The sequence below is a fragment of the Eumetopias jubatus genome, unplaced genomic scaffold (assembly GCF_037043125.1).
Source record: "Eumetopias jubatus isolate StellerSeaLion01/CBP00866 unplaced genomic scaffold, mEumJub1_p1.0 scaffold_6, whole genome shotgun sequence".
Classification (NCBI taxonomy): Eukaryota; Metazoa; Chordata; class Mammalia; order Carnivora; family Otariidae; genus Eumetopias; species Eumetopias jubatus.
Window position 1 is genome coordinate 16,888,253 of NW_028274812.1, and position 24,660 is coordinate 16,912,912.

The 24,660-nt window shown below is 44.3% G+C and overlaps 1 protein-coding gene across 1 annotated transcript in view; it reads left to right on the plus strand.

Moving 5' to 3' along the window:
• The first annotated feature begins 521 nt into the window (after nt 1-521).
• The window catches only part of LRP11 (LDL receptor related protein 11), a 46,384-nt gene continuing 22,245 nt past the window's right edge, over nt 522-24,660 (plus strand). Inside the window, exons 1-3 of the mRNA XM_028103419.2 lie at nt 522-1,134; nt 7,704-7,861; nt 21,509-21,650. Coding sequence (XP_027959220.1) covers nt 522-1,134; nt 7,704-7,861; nt 21,509-21,650 — 913 coding nt within the window. The remainder of the gene's footprint in view (nt 1,135-7,703; nt 7,862-21,508; nt 21,651-24,660) is intronic.

Sequence of the window (24,660 nt, forward strand, 5' to 3'; positions counted from 1 at the left end):
CCCGCGGTCTCCCAGCTTGGGAGGAGCCTGCAGAAGGCGGTGTGTGGAAGGTGTCAACGCGAGCAAGGGGCAGGACAGCACGCAGGAGGGGCGGGGCTGGGGAGTCGGGGGCGGGGCCGCACGCGGGGGTGGGGGGAGATGGGCGGGGCTTGGCGCGCCTCCGCCCCCGCCGCGGCCACTGTTCACAGTCTCGGTGCTGATCCGCGCCGAGGCCGTCTTGCTGCCTCAGGAGGGAGCCCCGGGTCCCGGCAGAGAGGCGCGGGCGTTCCCCGAAGCCTCCACAAAGCACGAGCGGCGGTGCCGGGCAGGGCCGGCTATGCCTCCCGTTGCTGCGGTTCCCGCCGGCGACCGCGCGCCCGCGGCTTCGGGGGCGCAGCCGGGCCCCGGGGAGGCCGCGCTGTGAGGCGCCAGGGCCTAGCGCCCGCCGCGGCCGCGCAGGAGGGGCCCAGGGCCCGGGCTCGCCCCGCCTTCCTCGCGCTCTGCGGCCCCTCCTAGGCTCGCTGCCTCAGCTGCCGGCCGCCATGGCCTTCGCCGCCCGGGAGGGCGCGGGCTCGGGGCGCGGGCGGCCGCCGCGGCACCGGGCGCTGCGCGGGTTGCTGCTACTCTGCCTGTGGCTGCCGAGCGGCCGCGCGGCCGGCCCGGCCTCCGCGCCGCTGTCCGAGCTGCACGCGCAGCTCTCGGGAGTGGAGCAGCTGCTGGAGGAGTTCCGCCGGCAGCTGCAGGAGGAACGGCCGCAGGAGGAGCTGGAGCTGGAGCTGCGCGCGGGCGGCGGCCCCCCCGAGGAGGGCTGCCCGGGCCCGGGCGGCGGCGGCTACAGCGCCAGGCCGGACGCCATCATCCGCACTAAGGACTCCCTCGCGGCGGGCGCCAGCTTCCTGACCGCGCCGGCGGCCGTGCGGGACTGGCGGCAGTGCGTGGCGGCCTGCTGCTCCGAGCCGCGCTGCTCCGTGGCGGTGGTGGAGCTGCCCCGGCGGCCCGCGCCCCCAGCCGCCGCGCTCGGCTGCTATCTCTTCAACTGCACGGTCCGCGGCCGCAGCGTCTGCAAGTTCGCACTGCACCGCGGCTACAGCAGCTACAGCCTCAGCCGCGCCCTGGAGGGCGGGCAGGAAGAGCTGGAAGCCGCGCCACGCATGGGTGAGCACTCCGCGGGAGGAGGCTGGCCCAGACCTCTGGGTCCTGCTGCCCCTGGCACCTGTGGGTGGCTGCATCCGGGAGACCACTGAGGCAGTATAGCCAAGTGAAAAATGGAACAGCCTCGTTCCAAGTTATTTTAGTTCGGGGGCACCCGGACGAGTGGCTTTGATTGCTGTTTTATGGATGCTTTCTGAGAAACCTAGAAGATTGGGCAGAGAGGGCACCGTGGCCTGCTTCTGGAATTTTTCTATCCTTGGGGAGGGAGGCTGATCTGAGAGGATTCGCAGAAATTCGATTTAAAGGAGGCGAAAAGATCGAAATAAAAAAAAAAAAAGTTTATATTAGGCTCAGATTTTTTTAAGTCATGGTTTGTGTCAAGTAATCTCAGGAGCAAAATCTAATTAGGTGCCAGACTGCTCATAGCACACCCGTTTCTTAGCTTGACTCATGATTCCACGTGCAGTGGCTTTTCACCAGACAAAAATGAGAAGGGAAACTTGGTGTCAGGAATTTTGAAGTGGGTCCAGCTGACTCGCGTGAACCACGGTCCCTTTTGTAAAAAGGGAAAGGAAGGGATTTGATTTTAGTTGAAAATAAGAAAGTTGAGGGCACATCTCTTTTTAAAAGCGTTAATAATGAAGTTTTTCATTCTGTGGTTTTACTTCCTGCAGATGCTCTGAATGACAGTCAAGGCACATAGAGGAGGCACAAAAAATGTGGCAGTTGGAGATTAAAGCCATTGGGGGAAAAAAACCTTGATTGGGCCCACATGTGGTTGGCTGTGTGTTTGATTGCATTCTGTTGCTCTTTGATTTATGATAACATAAGAATGATATAGTGAGATTAGGGGTGGAGGGGGAGCCTCAGCTGCTTTGGAAATCTGGAGTCTCCAAGACCTGAAGGTTCAAAGAGAAGGGTCTGGGAAACCATATTCGCAAGGGCCCATCTCCTCACTTAACCTCCACCTGAGAGAAAGCTCAGGACCCTTGTCAGGGGAGCAGACATCAAAAGTCACCCTGGGACTGTTCAGCCCTGAGGCAGACATTGGGAAGAACCCCAGAGTTTTCTCCCTGAAGCAAAAGCAAGAGACACTTTCACTTGGACCTCCGCCAGCATCCCTGAGCCTGCCCCATGGCTGTTACACACACATCCTTCCTCTTTGCTCAAACATGGACTAAAAAAATCCCAGCAGTGAAGAAACAAAATCCCTTTCTCTTGTTCTCACTGCACATCTGGAGGAAACCAACATCACCAAAGGAAGCTTTCTTATAAGCTAGGGGAAATCAAAAGGAAAATAAGGAAAGAATATTCTCATGGAAATTAAAAAAAAAAAACTTAGGTTTACTAGTAGGAGTTTCTGAGTCACTTTTCTTCCGCTTCCTTCATTGCCATTCCCCTCCCTAGGGGGTATTTGGGAATTCAATTATGTAGATGTTAGGGATAAAAATGGGTGACCACAGGGCTTGGTCCTCCTTCTGGAAAACACTGTCATACTCACACCTCAGATCCCCAGCAACATGTAGAAGGGTGTAGCTCAGGTCCCGAGGTACCCTTATTTGCAGCTAGGGCAAAGGTTACCTGCCCACATGCACTGTGTCTGCCTTGCCTTGCTTAGGTGCTTAACCTCTTGAAGCTCTTTATGCTTCTGAAACTTGCACGTTATTCCTTCTTGCATTGCCTCTTTTTCCAACTCTTGTGAGTATACAGAGTTGGAGGCTAACTGAGCCTGAATATCATTTAGAAAAGCTCTTGCAGAGAATTAGTCAGGGGGCCATTTGAGGTGAATAGAAGCCTCGTGAAATGATGAGGGGGCAGGTGGAATTTATAGCAGAACCCATCAGCCGTGTTTGTTGCGGCCACTGACTGAGTTTGGTGCTAGACATTATTATAAGGTGCTTCGACACATGAACTCACTCTCCTCACAACAGCCAAAGATCTAGGTTCTGTTATAATCCCCAGTGTACTAGAAGGCTCTGTGAGAGAAAGTAAACTGCCCAAAAAAGCCTTGCCACACATGAGTTGTGGAGCCGTGTCCAAGTGTCTCCCAGGAAATATATAGCAGAGACCATTAAAATGGTCATTCGTTCTGAGATATTTTTATGGGAAAGTGGTCCATGCTAAAGAAAAAGTAGGAGCAAGAAAATTTATTGTGGCATTATTTATAATGGTGAAAAAATTGATAAAGTATATGTCCAATAGCAGAGGCTAAAATTAAAATGGCAACTGTGAAGTTTATGGAGTTACATGGGCAATACTAGAATATATGAATAAATATCAATAAATAGAACATATTAATGAGTTAGTAGGCTAATTCAGGATATAAATTTCTATTTCCTATAACTGGGTACACTTTGGGGACGCCCAAAGTATGTTTAGAAAGATCTGGGCTGACATCCGAACTGACAAATTTATCATTTGTATCATCTTAGGCAACTAAGCATCTGACTCTCATTTCCTCATGAGTCTGATGCAGATGATAATACCTCCCTCCCTCAGAGATTTGTGAAAGTTGAGTGACATTAAGGCTCACAAGCACTTAGCCTGGTGCCTGGTACAAAGAAATCACCCAATAAATGGCAGCTCTTACTTATTATCATCAGCTCATGTAGAGAAAAACTATAACGGTACACACCAAAAATGATGATAATCATATTGGGATTGTGAATAATCTTTTCCTGAAGTGTTACAATTAGGAGGAACACACAATGAAAAAAGAAAACCACAAAAACGAATAAACCAACCACATGGATTTTGACACAGTATCTAAGCCTCTTCCCTTAGGCAGGCCCCACTTCTGTGTCCAGACTTTAGGAGTCTCTGCTAGTTTCTCAACCGCCACTATATCCTTTGTGCCCACACAGTACGGATCCAGATTCCAGAACCTCCTTGTTATTAAGGCTCCTTTCACAGCAGTGTGTTATAAATCAGGTTACTTAACAATATTCTTATCTGTATAAAGTGTTTTAACTTGATATGCTTCATCAGAATTGGTATGAGTCTTATTTTGCCTCTGTAGCTCTGACCAAGTGTGTTTAGTTTTCAAAAGAAATCAGTGTTCCTATAGTACTTAACATTGATTTATTATTTTTATGATGAAAATTCAAATTTACCTTTTTTTACAAGATTTTATTTATTTATTTGCCAGAGAGAGAGAGAGCACAAGCAGGGGGAGCGGCAGGCAGAGGGAGAAGCAGGCTCTTTGCCGAGCAAGGATCCCAATGAGAGACTCGATCCTAGGACCCCGGGATCGTGACCTGAGCCGAAGGCAGATAATTAACCGACTGAGCCACCCAGGCGTCCCTCAAATTTACCTTTATCTTGTTCTTTATCAGCAAGTCGAGTTTTTTTTTTAATTAATTTATTTATTTAGAGACGGGGCGGCGGGGGGAAGGGGCAGAGAGAGAAAATCTCAAGCAGCCTCAACGCCCTGTGCAGAGCTCCATGCTGGTCTCCATCTCACGACCCTGAGATCATGGCCTGAGCCGAAATCAAGAGTCAGACACTTAACCGGCTGAACCATCCAGGCGCCCCTTAAAGATTTTAAGTAATCTCCACACCCAACCTGGGGCTCAAACTCAACAGCCCTGAGATCAAGAGTCCCATGCTCCACCAACTGAGCCAGACAGGTGCCCCAGCAAGCCACATACTTTTAAATGATAGCATACTCCTTTCCTCTTGTTGTTTATTTTTAAGACCTGTTCCTGGGTAGATAAGCTCTGGCTTATTTCAGAATACATTTCGCAGCATAATTTACCTGGACTTAAACTGAGGAGGAAATGTATCTCTTTTATTTCAGTTACAACAGTGATCAATGTGGAAGATATGAAGGTTTCGCTGTGTTCATAAATCACATCTTAAAGCTTACCTACAGAAAAGTAAACAACTAAAACAATGATTTTTTTTCTTCTTCCAGGAAAGGCAGGATTAATTAGTTTTGTAATTACGTGAGATATTTCAGAACTTACCTGATTTTTCCATCTTAAGTCTTTGGGGTTACATCTTTGAGAGCTTAAAAATATAACATGCATTCATTGTTGTTTATATCATATAGGCATATTTTAGTTTGTTTACTTACAAAAAGTATTTTAAAGTAAATTTTCATGCAGATAGTTGCTAACTATAATGTATTACTGTGAATTATAAGATAATTTCCAGAATTATAAAGTGGTAAAGCATTGTGTGGAAAGCAATGAAACTTCCAGAGCCAAAAGAAAGTTCTCTGTAACACTCTGTAAAATGGCTTATTAGTAATGAAATTGTCACCTCTTTCCTTACCTGAGAGAAGCAGAATAAAGACCTCAGACCCTAGGTCTTTGCTCAGAGATGGAAAAGGCAGAACAAATTTCTTCTTAGGCAAAGGTTGCTTGTGTGGCTTATTTCAGTCTGAGTTATTAGTCCTCATTGTTGTTTTTTTTTTAAGATTTTATTTATTGATTTGACAGAGAGAGACACAGCGAGAGAGGGAATACAAGCAGGGGGAGTGGGAGAGGGAGTGGCAGGCTTCCCGCAGAGCAGGGAACCTGATGCGGGGCTCGATCCCAGGACCCTGGGATCATGACCTGAGCCGAAGGCAGACGCTTAACGACTGAGCCACCCAGGCGCCCCCTAGTCCTCATTGTTTTAAATGACTATAAAAATGGGACTCATCTTAGGGCGCCTGGGTGGTGCAGTCAGGCATTCCGACTCTTAATTTCGGCTCAGGTCATGATCTCAGAGTCATGGGATCAAGCCCCACATCCAGCTCCATCCAGCTCCACTCTCAGCACGGAGTCTGCTCAAAGACTCTCTTTCCTCTCCCTCTGCCCCTCCCCCAGCCCCCCTTCTCAAATAAATAAGTCTTTAAAAAAACAAAACAACAACAGCAAATGGGACTCATCTTCTCAATAGACAAATGGAACCATCGGCAATAGCAAGTGTGCTTATTCCCTGTAAATAGGCTCATAAAAAAAGCCATCTCTTTTTGAGGCTACCAGCAGCATTCTCATTCAGAAAAGCCACAGCTCTAAGAGCTGCCAGCCCCTTACAGAAATTCTGGGTTTCTGGGTATATTGGGAGCATCAGTAGATGAGAAGATAGGGCTGGACGAGCAGGTCTCTCAACATCTGCAAGGTCATGGTAATTTGTTGAAGGGTTTTTCTTAAGCAGGGAAATGACCCAATCAGACTAGAATTTCAGGAAAGTCATTTTAGCTGTAGTGTATCAAGAGAAAGGACCTTTGTTGCCTAGTGACAAATAGGATTGCTGCTATCCTCAGGCCCTGGGATATCTGGGTTGGCCCTCAGAAGTTTGCTTGGGAAGCCACCGGGGCTCTGCAGGAAGAGAGCCCTGTCTCAGCAACGTCATCCAGAGAAAGTTAAGGAAGAACAAATCCAGGCCAGAATTTGGGCAGAGCTTTGGCATGGGAGGAGGGAGGAAATAGTGGCAGCCAAAAAGGATAGATTATAAGAACCTATAGATTCCCCCCCCAGTTATATTACTTAGTTTCTTTAATATAAAAGTGCATTTGGGTAAGTTTACTAATAAGCTTAAATCAATAAAATATTCACAACTCTGCTCTTAGAAATGTTTTCTGTATGCAGCTTCTCCTATCCATCGACTATCAGTTAAAGATTAGTAGTTAGTGAACACTACTTCACCTTAGCCTTGAATTATTTAGTACCATTCCAGATCAAAGGTAAACACATACTTGTTTGCTATCATACAGAAACTCTGTGCCAGCTTCTGTTATAAAAGTTAGTTGTTAGGGGCACCTGGGGGAGGCTCAGTCGGTGAAGCACCTGCCTCCAGCTCTGGTGATGGTCCCAGGGTCCTGGGATTGAGCCCCGCGTCGGGCTCCCTGCTCCCCAGGGAGCCTGCTTCTCCCTCTCCCTCGCCTGCCGCTCCCCCTGCTTGTGCTCTCTCTCTGTCAAATAAATAAGATCTTAAAAAAAAAAAAGAAAAGAATTAAAAAATAAAAATTAGTTGTTAGAACCTGTGAATGTTTTCTATTTTCCTAGATGAAAAATTGTATTCCGGAAAATTTCTAAGTGAGTTTTATTTTGTGTGAATCCAAGAACTTGCCTTAACTTTAATTTAGTCTCCTACGCATTGAATACTTAATATCACTTCTATTTTAAAAACTTGAGGATAAGAAAAAAAAAATCTATATCAGAGGCGGGTTTTTTTTTTAAATGTGTTTCAGAAGTTCTTTTTTGATAAATTCATTTAATAGAACTTTGAACTAAAATTATTTATGAATTAAATGAATATTTGACTCTAGAGAATAAAAGTACTACTCCAGATTGGATAGCCTAGTACGCACAAGCTTGTGGTAGCTGCTGCTACTAGCTGATACACCACACCTCCTCTTCTGCATGTGTTAAAGTCCATATTCCTAATTTGTTGCTGTTGTTTATTATGTAAAGAGAATATGATGAAAATCAATAAGAAAATAACTTTAGTTGCTATACATTCTCTTAGTAGTTGTTCACTGGACTACATCTATTCTAGCAAACAAGATACTTCTTTAAATAAATTATAAAAAAAATAGGGCCTCATCTCTCTTGTGAATAATTGATTTTCTTTTACAGAAAAAGATGAGCCCCCACTTAGCAAGGCCGGGCAGGATGTGGTCTTGCATCTACCTACAGATGGGGTGGTTTTGGACGGCCGTGAGAGCACAGATGACCACGCCATTGTCCGGTATGAGTGGACACTGCTGCAGGGTGACCCATCAGTGGACATGAAGGTAATTCATGATTCATTGTAATGACTGCAAATATTTCCATGAGGTGACTGCTCATAATGTTCTTCTACTCCTGTTCCCAAAATATCTGTAAGCTAGCAGAAGAGGTATAAAATGGAGAACGCACAAAAGTGATAGCTGAAAAAGTGGTTTATTATATGAATTTACTTTTCTACTGAGTAAACAGTGATTCTGATCCTTTGTTTTGAAGCTTACTCTTGTTCTTGCTGCTTTTTTGGCAAAACACTTCAAGGGAAAAGACTCAGGCTTTGTTTTAATGACTCAGATTACTTTTTAAATTTTTTTTTTTTGCCTTTTTTTACTTTTTAAATTTTCTTATTCCTTCTTTTTAAATTTTCTTATTCCTTCTTTCCTTAGCTCAAGGTCCAGGTAGAAAATTTGAAAAATACGAAGGAATATAAAGATAACAATAGAATAAACCAATTCGGGGAGCCTGGGTGGCTCAGTCGGTTAAGCGACTGCCTTCGGCTCAGGTCATGATCCTGGGGTCCCGGGATCGAGCCTGGGATCAAGCCCCGCATTGGGCTCCCTGCTCAGCAGAGAGCCTGCTTCTCCCTCTCCCTCTGCCCCTCCCCCTGCTTGTGTTCCCTCTCTCGCTGTCTGTCAAATAAATAAATAAAATCTAAAAAAAAAAAAAAAGAATAAACCAATTCTTCACAGGATCCAGAAAGCAACCACCTCATCTGGCAATGAGGCCTGCTTGAGATAACTGAGTCAGTCAGTGAGGGCAAGTGTCCCTGTTGGTGCCCTCCCTGCTGATGTTCATCAGGCTTATGTGGGCTGATCGGAATTGCTACAGACGGAATGAGTCACTCTCCCATTGGCTGCCTACACCCAGGAGTCTTTCTGTTATTTTGTTTTTTATTAATTGAGCTATTAAAAAACATTATATTAGTTCCAGAAGAACAACATAATGACTCGACATCTATACATATTGTGAAATGATCACCATAATAAGCCTAGTTAAGATCTGCTATCTCACATAGTAACACATTTCCTGTGATAAGAACTTTTTTTTTAAGGAAGCCTTAAAAACTTTTTTTAAAGATTTACTCTCAGTGACTTTCAAATATACAGTACAGTATTATTAACTATAGCCACCATGCTTTACATTATATCCCATGACTTATTTATTTTATAACTGGAAGTTTGTACCTTTTGACCCCACTTTACCAATTTCACCCACCCCTCACACCCTGCTTCTTGCAGCTACCCATCTGTTCTCTGTATATATGAGCTCAAGTTTTCTGTTTAGATTCCACATATGAGTGAGATCATACGGCATTTGCCTTTCTCTGTCTGAGTTATTTCACTCAGCATAGTACCCTCAAGGTCCCTCCATGCTGTCACAAATGGCAAAATTCCTTTTTATAGCTAAATATATGTATATACCCCATTTTTCTTTATCCATTCATCCATCAGTGAACACTTAGGTTGTTTCTTTATCTTGGCTATTGTAAAGAATGCTGCAATGAACATGGGGGAGTGCATATATCTTTTCAAGTTAGTGTTTTGTTTACTTTAAAGAAATACCTAGAAATGGAATTGAGGGATCAACACAGGGTATCTTGAGTTGTGAGGCAAGTGGCTTCCAATTAACTCTGTCAGGATCCTTCCTAGATGGGAGTATTTTCTGGCTTAATTAACCACGTTAGTTGGAGGAGGAGGAAAAAGTCTGTATTGGTCTGCTGGGGCTGCTATAACAAACTAGCACAGACTGGATGGCTTAACCAACAGAAAGCTCTCACTGTCCTGGAGGCTGGAGGTCCAAGATCAAAGTGTCAGCAGGGCTGGTTTTTTCTAAGGCCTCCCAGTTGGCTGTCGACTACTTCCTGTGTCTTCACAGGGTCTTCCCTCTGTGGGGAAGCACTGATTTATATTCTTTTGGAACAAAAACAATAATCAGCTAGTCCTTCAAGACTGATTTGTGTTCTTTATTTACTCAATTATTATGTAGTCTTTGATTTGCCTGGACCCTTGATGAGCGTCTTACCCAGCCCCCATCCATCTAGGAGCCCCTTCCAGTGGTTGTCCACTCTCTGCCTGGTATTTCCAGAGATGAAAGCTCACTACTTCACGTCATGTCCTGTAACAGCTTTCATCAGCTCTAATTATTAGGCCAACAGGATATGCCTCCTATTACTACTGTGCACCGTGCTCGATCTCTTTGGATAAGCACTGAATACATCTTTTTATTCTATTTATCAGCCACTTAAGTTTTGGAAAAAAAAAAAAAATGAGGGGCGCCTGGGTGGCTCAGTCAGTTAAGTATCTGCCTTGGCTCAGGTCACGATCTCAGGGTCCTGGGATGGAGCCCCACATCGGGCTCCCTGCTCAGAAGGGAGCCTGCTTCTCCCTCTCCTCCCTGCTCATGCTCTGTTTCTATCTTTGTCTCTCTCTCTCTCAAATAAATAAATAAAATCTTAAAAAGAAAAATGAATGTCAACCACTTGGAATGCTCTTCTCAGAACTCAACACTCCCAGTCTTTCAGATGTTCCTCATAAATTGATTTTCAGAGGGTCCCACTTACCATCCAGCCTCTTCTGGATTTTCTCAGATTCTTCCAGGCCCTTCTTAAAATCTGACATCCTGGGGTGCCTGGGTGACTCAGTCAATTAAGCATTTGCCTTCGGCTCAGGTCATGATCCTGGGGTCCTGGGATCGAGTCTCCCATCAGGCTCCCTGCTCAGCGGGGAGTCTACTTCTCCCTCTCCCTCTGCCCTTTCCTCTGCTTGTGCTGTGTTTCTCTCCCTCTCTGAAATAAATAAATAAAATCTTAAAAAAAAATCTGACACCCTTATGAACCCCATATGAAACTGTGGTTCTTCCTCACACAGACTATCACCTCCTGTGATCCAGACATTGTCTCTACTTCTACTAGTGAAGCTCAATTTACATAAACTATTTTAGTGGCTGCTTCACACAATAGATTTCATGTTGAGTTTTCCAGTAGCAGGATGACCCAAACCCTGCTTCATCTTTCTGCACGGACTGCTGCCCTGATGGCCTCTTCATCCTGTGTTTATATAATTGATTTATTGAACCTGAGTGCAGGACCTTATGTTTATCCTTTTTACAGCTCAGCCTTTTGGTTTTCACCTACAACAGAAATAATTTTGAAATTTGAGTATCATCCAGCATATTTATTATCCTTCGATGCATTGTGTCAGCTGCAAAATTAATATATCTTTATTTAATCTTTGAGAACTAAGGTTGATCAGGAAAGGTACACAGACAAGCCATTGATCATACCACTAGAGAGCTCCCTTGAGATGGACACTGACTGGTAATTGGCACTTCTGGGACATATTTGTTTAAGCAGCTATAAATCTGCCTCCATTATCATCTAGCTTTGTCTATTTGCTACTAAAAGCTTTATTCTGTAAGCAATGAATTGCATATTTGAGTGCTGAATAAAAATAATGCTGATGATTCAGTATTTAATTTATTGAAGATATCTAAAAGGCCTAACAAAATTAGGCATTTCTCATGGGCTTTTAGGTCTGACTGCTCTGCCATCAAGAGGGAAATGTGGACCAATTCGCCTGTCAAGTGTATAATGTGCTGGCAGATAGATCTAAAGTTATACAGCCATAATCTAAGTGACAAAATCTGCAATAAGAGAGCCATTTGCTACCAAACTGTGACTGTCTTATAATGGTGTACATTCATGAATGCCCGCAAAAGTAAATTCTCATCCTACTCTGACTTCATCATAACAAAGCTGTCATTGATTGAGCCATCCAGGCGGTTTAGACCTATCTGTAATCCTCAGAACAACCTCACAAGCGGGCACATCCCTACTTTGTGGATTAAAATTATAATAAAACATCATTAAAGACTTTGAAGTGGCAAGAGATTACTGAGTACCTTTCAGTGAAATGCTGCAGAGCAGGTCCTTCAAGGTTAGCATTTATAGATTGTAGAAAACAGATTGTAATGCAAATGATTCTTGTCCATAGAAATGCAAATAAATTGTTTCATATAGAGATGCAATTGACTTCCGCCCTGTGGAAAAGTGGATTTCAAGTATGATATTTTAACACCCATGGGTATTAATCTATTAATCCACGTATGTTGGTGCCTAATCACTACTAATAGGAAACTTGTTTCAGCTTTGCATCTCCTAGCAACTTCATTTAAACATTCATGGCTGCTTATTTCTGTCTGTTCCTCAGATTCTCCTTTGTCTTTTGTTTGTTTGTTTTTTTAAAGATTATATTTTTATGAGAGACAGAGAGCAAGTAGGGTGAGGAACAAAGGGAGAGAGACAAGCCGACTCCGCTCTGAGTGCACAGCTTAACACAGGCTCCATCTCAGGACCAAGATCATGACCTGAGCTGAAATCAAGAGTCCCATGCTTAACCGTTGAGCCACCCAGGGGCCCCTCAGATTCTCCTTTGAATCTATGGAATGTCTTATTGGTTTTCTCTTTAATTAATGAATTAAATAAAATCTTTGACTCATGTTCATATTAGATTTGTGTGAGAGCCATAGTTTTAACATTTTGAGAATGTTCCTTTAACAGTAATTAACATCCTTCAGGGACCATCTCACTGATCCCTTTCACTTGGGCAGCGGATTTTACACCCCAAAATTTCCTTTTTTTTTTTTAGCTTATTTGTGTTATTTATTAATCTCTATACTCAGCATGGGGCTCCAGCTCACCACGCAGTGATCAAGAGTTGGTGTTCTTCCAACTGAGCCAGCCAGGTGTCCCCACACCCCCAAGTTTCTGACTGGAAAATTGGAACGCTTAAGTCAGTTTTTTGTTTGTTTGTTTGTTTGTTTGGGCTTTGTTTTGTTTTTCTGAGAATGGGATCCAGTTGACTGGAATCTTAATTCAGTCCTTCCAGCTGTAAAACAGGGCTCAGTTGAAAGGTTGTTGGGAATGGGGGAAGAGCGATTATAGGCTAGCATAGCAAAGCAATTAAGTTAAATCCCAGTGTGCGATACACTTGTTCTTATGCCCCTTGACCATCCCCACCCCTCAGGAGCACTCATTGGTCAGGCTTTCCCCTGAGAACATGATGTCTGCTCAAGATTCTTTTTCCCCCTTCCTCCAGCTCTGCCCCTCCCCCTGCTCATGCACAGAGAAAAACTGAAGCAAACAGGAACGTGGGTCCTTCTTGATAAAATCCAAGTTACACTGGATGGTCTATGTGAGGTCTCCCCCTTAGTCTCATTTTTAATACCATAAAATGGTATTTTATAGGGACACCTGGGTGGCTTAGCTGGTTAAGCCTGTGACTCTTTTTTTTTTTTTTAAGATTTTATTTATTTGAGAGAGAGAAGGAGAGAACACAAGCAGGGGGAGCGGCAGAGGGAGTGGGAGAGGGAGAAGCAGGCTTCCTGCTGAGCAGGGAGCCCGGTGTGGGGCTGAAGCCCGGTGTGGGGCTCGATCCCAGGACCCTGGGATCATGACCTGAGCCAAAGGCAGACGTTTAACCAACCGAGCCACCTGGTCACCCTCAAGCCTCTGACTCTTGATTTCAGCTCAGATCACGATCTTAGGGTGGTGAGATCCGAGCCCCACATGGGTCTGCACACTTAGCAGGGAGTCTGCTTGAGATTCTCACCCTCTGCCCCTCCCCCCTCAAATAAACCTTTTAAAAAATGGTATTTTATAATTCAGCCTTAGAGAAGAAGTTTCTGGAAAAGGAACATAAATAGAAACAATAATTGACTTTTTTGACATAGGGCAAGAGGGCACAAAATAATTTTTGAATTTCAAATTGCACTGTCTCCTTGTAGAGGAGCCATTTGGTCACTTCTCCTCAGTCAGACTTCCTGGGATGTAATTTGGGTCAATACTGAAAATGCTCACAAAAGGAACGAATTATTACATGGTAAGGCGGTGGTTTAAAAACCTACCAAAAGACTATAAAACTTTAGGGAGCAGGATTTTCAAGGCAGCCTGCAGTTGTTTAACCAAGAGATTCCAGAGAACCTACCGTGGTCTTGAAAGATTAAACACTAACTGTATCTGTTGTTTTCTCCACATCCTCATTGATAACAGGCCAAAGAAATACATAAAATCTATAGTATCACAACAGAATTCTAACAATAATGAAAGATTCCTGTAGAAGTCTTTTCAGTGAGAGAAGGAACGATGAGCTGAAGACGGGTTTCCCTGACAGAGGGGCCCTGTCTCCCTTTTCTCCTTCTTCCCGCCCTCCTTCCTTTATTCCTTTCTTGATCATTTTTTCCCTTTCTCTCCCAAAGCTTAGAACTATGCATATACTTATTAGGATTCTAATAATACTTACTAATTAATTAATTTTTTTTAAGTAATTGGTTGCTCAGCTAACCTTTCCAAAAGTGTTCTTCTAGCCCCCAAATCTGTATCATCCTTCCTAGCACGATGGGCAGAACAACATTGCTCAGCACTCTGGGCTCATACAGCTATTTACAGAGAGCCGGTGAGTGTTGTCGGACAATTTCTTTGCACCTCGTCAAAGGAGATCCTAAGCACACATAACCTATTATTATTTCTTGGCTATTGGACAATTTCTAGTCTTCATAAAAACAAAATGTAAGGGATGCCTGGGTGGCTCAGTCAGTTAAGCGTCTGCCTTTGGCTCAGGTCATGATCCCAGGGTCCTGGGATCAAGTCCCACATCAGGCTCCTTGCTCAGCAGGGAGCCTGCATCTCCTTCTGCCTGCCTCTCTCTCTCTCTCTCTCTCTCTGACAAATAAATAAATAAAATCTTTTTAAAAATAAAAACAAATTGTAAATCACTTTAATAAAAGTTATCTCAGATATTCTAGGCCTTTGGTTGGGGGGAGTGATGGGGGGAAGATTGTTTCTAAATTTAAAAAAAAGAAGAGAAAAGTGGTAATTGGGTACCTGAGAAAGTTTCATATCACACTTAACCTATTTCCTTCCTCCTTCAAGTGAGTCAATTTGTCATAAATGAAAGAGAGCAAACAGGTAAGAATTATAACAGAGCACCTACTTTATGCTGTGGTTTTTGAATCCCAGCTCTACCACTTCCTATCTGTGAGACAGATGGCTTAAGCCATTTGCAAGATGAAAATAAGGAGTCCTCCTGTCAAGGCGTTTATTATTGGGGTTAAACAAGGTGGTGCAGGTAAGGCCCCCGGAGCCATGAGCCAAACACAGTAGACATTCAAACATGATGATATTATTCAATTTATTATGAGATCATTTTTCCTTTGATGGTGTTCACACAATTCTTGACAGCCTTGTCTTATACCCAGGCAAGACTGTGTTGCTGCCTGGGTAATATTCTTTCAGAGATTCTCCTAAGGAAACCCAAACCACCAAGACTCACTCCATGTGCTCACCAGTGCACAAAAGGACTTAAACAGGGAACAAAACCTCCCTCCTCAAATGACCAAAGAGGCAAACTTTCAGACTCTGGTCTGAGGCCAAAAAGGACTTTAAGAAGGAGCCATTTTGACACTGAGAAAGCCAGAGGGTCTAGGTGTTTCCTGGGAATGAGAGCAAAAGCAGAAGAAGAGAAGTAAATATCACCGTAATAGTTACCTCTCCTGGAGTGCTCATGTTATGCTCTGTGGTACGCTAAGCGCTTTATTTGCCTATATAGGGTAATAATTCATAGCTGTTGTGTTTCAGTGTTGACCACGAGCTTAAATGTAGCCTACCCTCACTTACGTATGAATTCTTTTTACACAACCCTCAAGGCCTTGAATATTTAATTGCATTTTTTTCTTTAAGAAAATTACTTATATGGAAATGTTGAAAAATAATCTCTCTGGGGGAAAAAAGTGCATAATTCATGAAAAGTAAATCTGGGTAAATTGAGTTAGGAAAGCTCTATTCCAGTAAGGGCAGAAGCTTTGAAGTTCTTTGCCTGTTCAGAAACAAACACACAACTTCTCAGACAATAAATTGACAGCACAGTAGGCTTCCAGAACCCCAGGAGTCTGCAATCTATCTGTGCTTCCAGTCAGATGGGGCTTCAACCTGATTTTTTTAGAGCATTACAGCTGGCCAGTCTGTATAGAAACTGTGCCTGGGTTCTTTCTAAGAAATGGTTCTTGGAATAAGGACCTTGGAAGGCCTTCCTGGGCTGACAGAGAGGTAGGATTCTGGAACTGCTGTGCGTATGGAATTTGGAGTCAAATGACCTGGACTCAAACCCAGTTTTGCCAATTCCCTAGCAGGGTGAACTTGGGAAAATTGTTTCATTATTTAAGCCTTAGTTTCCTCAATTGTAAAGAGGATAATACCACCTGATAAGAGTTTCAGTAAGGGATCAAAATGGGAAAACGCAAATAAAGCGCTTAGTGTACCAAGGAGCATAACATGAGCACTCCAGGAGAGGTAACTATTACGGTGAATTCTAAACATCTTGAGATATAAATACTGGTCTCTTTTGACCGATAGTTTAGCTGAACTACTAACAGAATAGATTTACTCACTTGTATGTAAACAAAAAATTATAAGGGCCTCTTCAAGGCAAGGAGCAAGGGAGTAAGGCACTGTGAAAAAGTTGTAAGGGATATTGCCCTCAAGTAACTTGACACCACTTGAGGATATTAGATGTGCACCTAAATAACAGTAATACCAAGTAGAAAGGGCAAGACTGTAAAAGAATGTAGATAAAATGCTACTAGAATTCAGAGAAGGAGAGATTATAATCTAGTTGAGGGAAGTCAGAGAAGACTTCGCAGATGAGGCCCCTGTGGTACATGTCTCTATAACCTTAATATTCGGACAAATAGGACTTATAAAATTATATTGACTAGAACTTTTCAGTTTGAAAAGATCCACATTCTATAGTGCAAAAATTTTGGGCATGCCCGATAGTATTTAAAGTGTGTATCCTCTCAGTATGGTGACCTAGGGCCATAAAATCAGAATCCATTCAAAATGAGAATCGGGTTTGGCTTTTCCCAGAGGACACTTGGCCATTTGCCCAGTGGTCTGTATAGTAACATACTTTTACTTTTCTAAGAAATAATACAGAGAGGAGTGCCTGGCTGGTAGAGCATGAACTTTTGATCTTGGGATTGTAAGTTTGAGCCCCACGTTGGGTGTAGGGATTACTTAAAAAAAAAGAAAAAAGAGGGGCACCTGGGTGGCTCAGGTGGTTGAGCATTCTACTCTTGGTTTTGGTTCAGGTCGTGATCTCAGGGTTGTGAGATCAAGTCCCGTGTCAGGCTCCACACTGAGCAGTCTGCTTGAGATTCTCTCTCTCCCTCCCTCTCTGCCCTTCCCCCTGCTCATTCTCTCTCTCTCTCTAAAATAAATGAAGAAAAGAGAAAAATAATACAGAGAGATCTTGTGTACACTTTACCCATTTTACCCACATCTTGCCAAACCGAGATACCAATATTGATCTTCCCTAGTTTAGGAAGGAGAGAAGGGCAGTAGGAGAAGAAACAAGAAGGAAGCAGTACTAATCTTTTGTCTGTAGAAACTCTGCATTATGGCCAGGTGTCAAGAAAATGGATTCATGTTCTCAGGAAATGTCCTGTTCCCTTGGCAGGAACAATGAGAACGTTTGTCTTATTCTCTTTCTCCTATATATGTTTTTTACCCTAACACTTAGGAAATGTTTGTAAAATACTTTAAATCCTTTCCAATGTCATATAAATATGAGAAGATGTCCAGAAGGATTACCTGGGGGCTTGAAGGGAAAATATCCATCTTACTGTTCTAAATATTCTAAATATCTGATTTCAAGGAAAGACACCCTTTGTTAGCTAAATGAATAAAAGGGGTCGAGGAAGGGATATTAATCTGAATAGATCTAAATTTAAGCTCACCCAGGACTTTGAAGGTTATCACCATGGTCTGGATCTGGATCAGTGTTTCCGACATCAGAAAGGAGGTGCCTAGGAAGGCAGAGAGAGGCATCCAAAGCCCAGGTGGATGATGACCTCTTAGGGGATGCTCTGTCCTTCCAGCCCCAGCACTGAAAAGAGGCTTCCCAAACAAACCCCAGGTCCTCAGAGTTTCAGTTTGATACTAGTGTGTTGAATGTTGACACCCAGAGAGATTAGGCACAGGCCGGGGTGATAATAGTGTCCACGTAGATGGCCCATCTAGATCCCTTGCTTCAGGGCCTCCCCAGTCTCTTAAAATCTCCATTAACTTCACCTCCACCTCACTCCTATGGCCCCACTCAGGGTCACCCTGACCTTACAAATCTCATTCTGTGCAAGCCTATAGTCTACCCTCTCCTCTCAAGTCCCTAGGCAATAAAGCCCTCAGCTGTTGGCTTTCTGTAGTCTTAGGTCTTGTCTGCATTCAGGCAAACCAGCTAGGACAGCTTCTCTCCCTTGTAGCACCTTACTCAATGCTGTAGGGCTCAGTGTGGTCATCATCTGCCACCATGTATCCGTGTGTCCCAAGAAGCAATAAGTAGTGGTCTTACCTATTACGTTGCTGCCACCTAGCAAGGCCCGCCTGATTCTGAGCCAGAGCTGGAGAGAGTGAGAGTCCACCAACTGCACCAGGCTTACCACCTCCTGCCCCTTGCAGACATTGACTCTCCTTGGTTCAGCCTCACACTCCTATAGCCATAGGGAGAAGTCATAACTGACACTTATCTTACAATCATGTGGACAAAGGTGGGAGGGGAAGTTTCCGGAAGAAAAGGATGTCGGGCTCCAATCCCACTGGAGTGCAAATCTCTTGACCACTGCAGTGACTCAGGCTAGAGACAGGGTGGGCTCAGACCAGACTGGGCTCAGAGCAAGGTGGTGACAGTGACGGTGGACGTGATGAGAAGTGGTTAAATTCTGGATTTTTAAAAAAAGATTTTATTTATTTAGAGAGAGCATGTAAGGGGGGGCGTTGGGCAGAAGGAGAGGGAGATAACCCCAAGCAGACCCGTTGTGGGGCTTGTTCTCATGACCCTGAGATCATGACCTGAGCGGAAATCAAGAGTCTGACGCCCCACTGACTGAGTCACCCAGGTGCCCCTGGATGTGTTTTTAAAGTAGAGCCAACAGGACTTCCTGACGGATTGGATGGGATGTAAAAGACAACAGGCGTTCAATACGACCCTGCGGTCCCAAACCATAGTTCTTGTCTCATTTTAAATCCTACTCATCTGAATCTCTGATGTTCTCAGACATCGCAGCACCCCCTTGTTTCTGAGGATCAGTTGCCCACCCCAGACTCTGCAATTAGCTTGTCATCTTCAGCTTTCTCTCTGCATGCCCCTCGGGTAGTGTTTTAATTCTCCTAGAAGTGAACCCTGTTTGATATTCTCTTAGTGTAGCTGGGCCTGAAGTTCATGTAACCACATGGCAGTGAAAACTGCTTAACATCTCTTTGAAATAAACCACAAAGGACTGGTGGTCTTCTTTGCCAGATGTCCAGCCTACAGCTTTTGCAGGGGGAGCGATGGGACTGCTCATAGCCGGTTTTACATCTGGAGGTCTCAATTCTGCCACCATCTCAGTGAGTGAGAGTCACATTATTGAGATTTCATTTCCCTGTCTATAAAAACTGGGTGGCTCAGCTTGAGATGAGAACTAACCAAGGGAGATAATGGATATATCTAAGCATTTACTATGTTTCAAGCTCTTTTGATATATATTTATAATTCTATGTAAGCCCTATATTAAGCTTTTTACACAGCTATCTCATTTGATACTTATAAGATAGGTGCCATTATTACTTCATTTCACAGATAAAGAAACTGAGACTTAAGTAGGCTAAGTGACTTGTACAAGGTCACATAGTTGGCACATGGTTGGACCTGGCATTCCAACCCAGCTCTGTTGGATGCCAGGCTCCACTCTTAACCACTTCACTCATTTTCTTCCATTGTATCATCTGTGTGTGCCTGTTACGTTCAGATTCCCAGATCCCACGCTCAGACCCTCTGACTCAGACTCTGAGGCTGGGCTGGGAAATCTGTGCTTAACAGGAGCTCTGGTGATTGATTCCTGAGCAGCCTAAAGTGTGGCAACAGCTGTATCTCCTTACATTGTCTCTGAGTGATTGTAAAGCGTTCTGCTTGTGTGTGTACATAGTCCTGAAAAAGCCTCGAAGCCAGGGTCATGTGCAGGAATCTCAATTCTAGGATTTCATGAATACAAACCAGCAGCTGATAGTTCTAACAGGGCAGCAACTCTCTGTACTTTCAAGTCCGTTGATGCATCCCTGTAATAAACCGTGTAATGGTCAGAATTCATTTGTAGCCGATATCCAGACTAGTTCACTTAAGCAAAAAGGGATTTTTCCTAGAAAAATAGGATATTAAACCATTATAGTATCTTTGGGAGGGCTGAAAATATATAGTAGTTGGATTGAGCATCCAAAAATGACTCCCAAAATCACAACGTAGAACTGAGCCTCAGAAGCTATTGCTCTTGCCATGAGCAGGAGGCTCCTTGAAAAGTGGCATGAGATGGGCGCCTGGGTGGCTCAGTTGGTAAAGTGTCTGCCTTCAGCTCAGGTCATGATCCTGGGGTCCCAGGATCAAGTCCCACATCGGGTTCCCTGCTCAGCAGGGAGTCTGCTTCTCCCTCTGCCCCCTCTCCCCCGCTCATGCTCTCTTTCTCTCTCTCTCTCACAAAAATAAATAAAATCTAAAAAAAAAAAAAAAAAGATTTAAAAAAGAAAAGTTGCATGAGAAGAATAGAGGATCAAGATGGGGCCCTGGGTTTAGGAAGTGAGCAGAAGTGAAGTCCATGAGGGTGATCAGCAAGGAATAGTTGGGGAAACTCAGACACAGAAACAGAAGCCCGGGAAGTCGGGAGTTCCAGAACCCAGGAGTGGTCACATTATAAAGTACAGTAAGAGGGCCAGTGGAGGGGAGCTGGTGCAAGGTGAGGCTAGCGAGTAGCGCTGACCTTGACAACCCCGTGACCTTTGCTAGATCTGTTAGTGAGTTTTACCAGCAGTTTCAAGGGGATGGTGAGGAAAGAAAGCAGATGGGTGGGATAAAGAATAAATGGGAAACGAGCGAATGGAAGCAGCAAGTGCAACATGAACCAGGTTTTGAAAAGGTAAGTTGAAATGGAAAGGAGATATGATTTATGGCTGGAGAAGATCTTGGAGTGGAGGGTGTTTTACTTGCTGTTGTTTTGTTTGTTTTTAGGTCAAGAGTAACTTGAGCATAGTGATAGCAGAGCCATTTGAAAGAGAAGTTACTTGATGGGTCAGTGTTCTGAGGGCAGAGAGCAAAGAGGTCAGGGCCTGAATGGAGCATTGGCCTGGAGTGCAGGCAGGACAGCTCATCTTACGGGTGGGGGAAAGGAGGTGATGCCAGGTACAGATAGAGGGGCATTCCCAGCATGGGGTGAGTGCAGGAGCCATACTCGCGGCCATAATTAGAGTCCTGATTTTCTTCTCAAAGCAGATGACGTCATCTGCTGAGAAGGAAGACACCAGGTATCGAGTGTGGAGCTTGGAGGAGTTACAGGGTGGGAACAGTGGTTGCTAAGGACAAGTGAAGGATTGTCAGTCAAGGATAGTGTCAGCCCAGATAACACTGAGGATCGTGAATTCCAAGTGGGGCAAACTGCCAAAATAGTGTATGATTTAGTATTTCACATCCTTGGACCAGGAGTGGAGAGGCGAGTCTTGGGACTACTCCAGGGATAATGGATGACGCTGGACCCCATGCCGCAGCTCTCTTAACTAAATGTGCTGTTTCCTGTTTGGGTGTCAGGTACCTCAGTCAGGAACCCTGAAGCTGTCCCACTTACAAGAGGGAACATACACCTTTCAGCTCACGGTGACGGACACCGCCGGGCAGAGAAGCTCCGACAGCGTCTCGGTGACGGTGCTCCCCGCGGCCTTCTCCGGGGGAGGTGAGGGGAAGGTCCTTCCCTTGCATTCACGGTGCCTGGTAGATACCAGCTATTCACAGAAGAATGGTATTACACTGGCATTTTATATTCTGACTGCATCTCATGGGCTCTTCCATTCTTTCTTTTTTTTCTTTTTTTTAAGTAGACTCCACGCCCAGCATGGAGCTCAACACAGGCTTGAACTCACACACTGAGATCAAGACCTGAGCTGAGATCAGGAGTCGGTCGCTTAACCAACTGAGCCACCCAGGCGCCCCTCTTCCATTCTGTTTTTGGTTGTTGTTAAATAAGAGTCTTTTCTAAAAATATGACAACAAAAATAGGCTCCATTACATTTTGGGCTTCATGGCACTGTTGGATTGGGGTGGAGGAGGCTCCAGGGGATGAGAATAGACTGTGTGAGCCACACGACCCTATAGATTCTTCATCTTTCCTGACTCGTTTTCACAAAAGACAATCATGTGGTTTTTTTAGGAGAGGATCTTGTTCAAAGAAAGGCGGTCTATTTGATATGTATGTTCAGAGAGTGCAGCTAAGAAGCGTATTTAAAACAAATTAAAATTTAAAAATTTAATAGTCCTTTTAAATTGTGCATGTGTCAGTTTAAAAGGACTATTTAAAATTTTTCATGGACACATCACGCAGATACTCTCATAATATAGCTTTACATATATGCGATTGTTCTCATAATCTGTTGCACAATATAAACTCGCCCTCCTCATTTATCTGTGTTTCTTACTTTCCCAAACATCTACGTTTCTAAGATTAGCTCATCAAGTTTAAGAAATATACATATTGAACTTGAGAGCACTAAAAATATAGAGGTATTGCAGAGGGAACCCCCCCACAACTCACTTCTGGAGAAGTGCAGAGATAAGTGTGTATCTGAGGGTCTTGCCCTTCGGTCCGCAGCTACTCTGTGTCTGCAGGAACTCGGGGCTCTCTCCCAGGAGCTGTGCTAGGCACCAGGCGGACGGTGGTATGCTGCACAGACCCGGCCCCGGCCCCACGTAGCGAGCCTTCACAGTCGCTAGCCTCGGCTCTAGTAAACCCACAGCATGTCTTTGCCATCCCTGACAACTCAGTAATTAGATGGTAATTAAGCCAGCAGCTGGAAGAATAAGTGTAAAAGATTGGAAAATGCCTGTATGTCACCAATCTTGTCTTCCATCCGACATAGGTCAATGTGCATGTGGGAAACAAAGCGAGATTTTAGAATCCTGAGAACTTGGCAACCTTGATAATTTGCCTTCCGCAGGGACAGAGAACACAAGCAGCATTCCGAATTTGGCTGGCTGACTCCCCGTCCAGCCAAGGTTCCAGCGTCCTGTGAGGAAGGAGGGTGACTGCCCGGGGACTGGCTGGCACCAAGCTCCTGCCCACCGCTGCCCTCTGAAGCCCTGACAGCAAGCACGAGGAGCGTCCGGGCCAGGATTCTGATCCAGCCCAGATGCCAGCAGGGCCGCTGACTTAGTGCAGCTCCTAGGGACAGCCAGAAAGTTACTCAGAACAGTTTTGAGGGGCACCTGGCTGGTTCAGTTGGAAGAGTGTGTGACTCTTGATCTCGGGGTCGTGGGTTTCAGCCCCACACTGGGTAGAGAGATTACTTAAAAAAAAAAAAAAAAACTTGGAAAAAAGAAAACATTTGGGGGTACCTTGGCGTGCTGGGCATGCACCAGGGCCATTGGAAACACGGGCTCGGCTCCAGCCACTCACTCCCTGTGCAGGACCGCTGAGCCCAGACAGCTGTCCCCCTGGGATCCAGGGCTCACCTGGGCAAGGAGCGAGTCACGTGCTGATTCTTGGAGGAAAGAGCTCATGGGAAGAAGGCAGGAATACCCTGCTATCCCTACAGAAGTTGGAAAGGGATTGCTTCTGTACAACCAAGGTGCCTGGGGGGAGGAAGGGATGTAAGTGTAGGTCTAAGCCAATGACTAACGCTGCACCAGCCTGGCTTATTTACTCAGACCAATTTTCCAGGGCTCCAAAGGTAAATGACCAGTTGTACATTTCTGGCCTTTCTCCGAGATGATAATAAAATGTATTCAAAGTGGCAGAAAGTTACGTGAATCACTTTTGATTACTGAAAGGCCACTTGGATATAGCTGTTATGTATGTAACTTCATATAGAAAATAAAAAAGAATGGCTGTGTTATTAACTGCTATCTGGAATCACTCTCTGGCTAGACTGGAATAACATACTATGAATTAAAGTAATAAAACACACCACATAGAGACATTGAAAACCAGAAGTGGGGCTAGAGAGGTGTTTCTCTCCCTTCTGTTATATATATAGTGGTCTTGCAGTTAATAACCCAGCTCTAATGGTAACCAAGGGTGCATTTTCTGGGGGAAGCAGACAAGCATGTCCCCCTGGTTATGTGATAATAATGTGGTTGACTCTGGGTATAGAGCCTGCATGTTTTCAAGCTTGGGGGAAAATAACCTCTTCAAATGCCAAGCCAACAAAAACTTCTAATATGATCTAGGTTAGTGGTCTCCAAAGAGGATCCCCCAGAGATCGACATTTTTGGGATGGAAAAGAAGACACCTGAACTTGCATTTTTAGTAATTTTTAATCTCCTTTACATTTTTAGTATATTTTATAACATGTTTAATATGTTAGTATAGTCGTACATGCATATTATTTATAGATGGAGCTGTGTGTTTACTACACTACACACATAGTATACAATACTATATGTATTGATCAGATGCACGGTCAAAAAAAATTAGAGACCACTAATCTAGAAATAAATGGATAAGTTACAGATACCAGTCTGTCTCCAAAACTACCAATGAATAAGAAAAACCTTGAGATATTTAGGATTTTTATGTCATGAACTTAAAAATGTGAGCAATAGCTATATCCTACTTGGTATTCAGGGTAACCCCAGTTCCCCTTCACTTTTCCTCTAAGCTCCTTTCCTGGAACAGAAGCAGATTCCCCTTTCTGGGCCCAAAGTCTCAGTCATCGCTGAGGCTCTTTGCTTCCTCTTCTTTCTCAGGA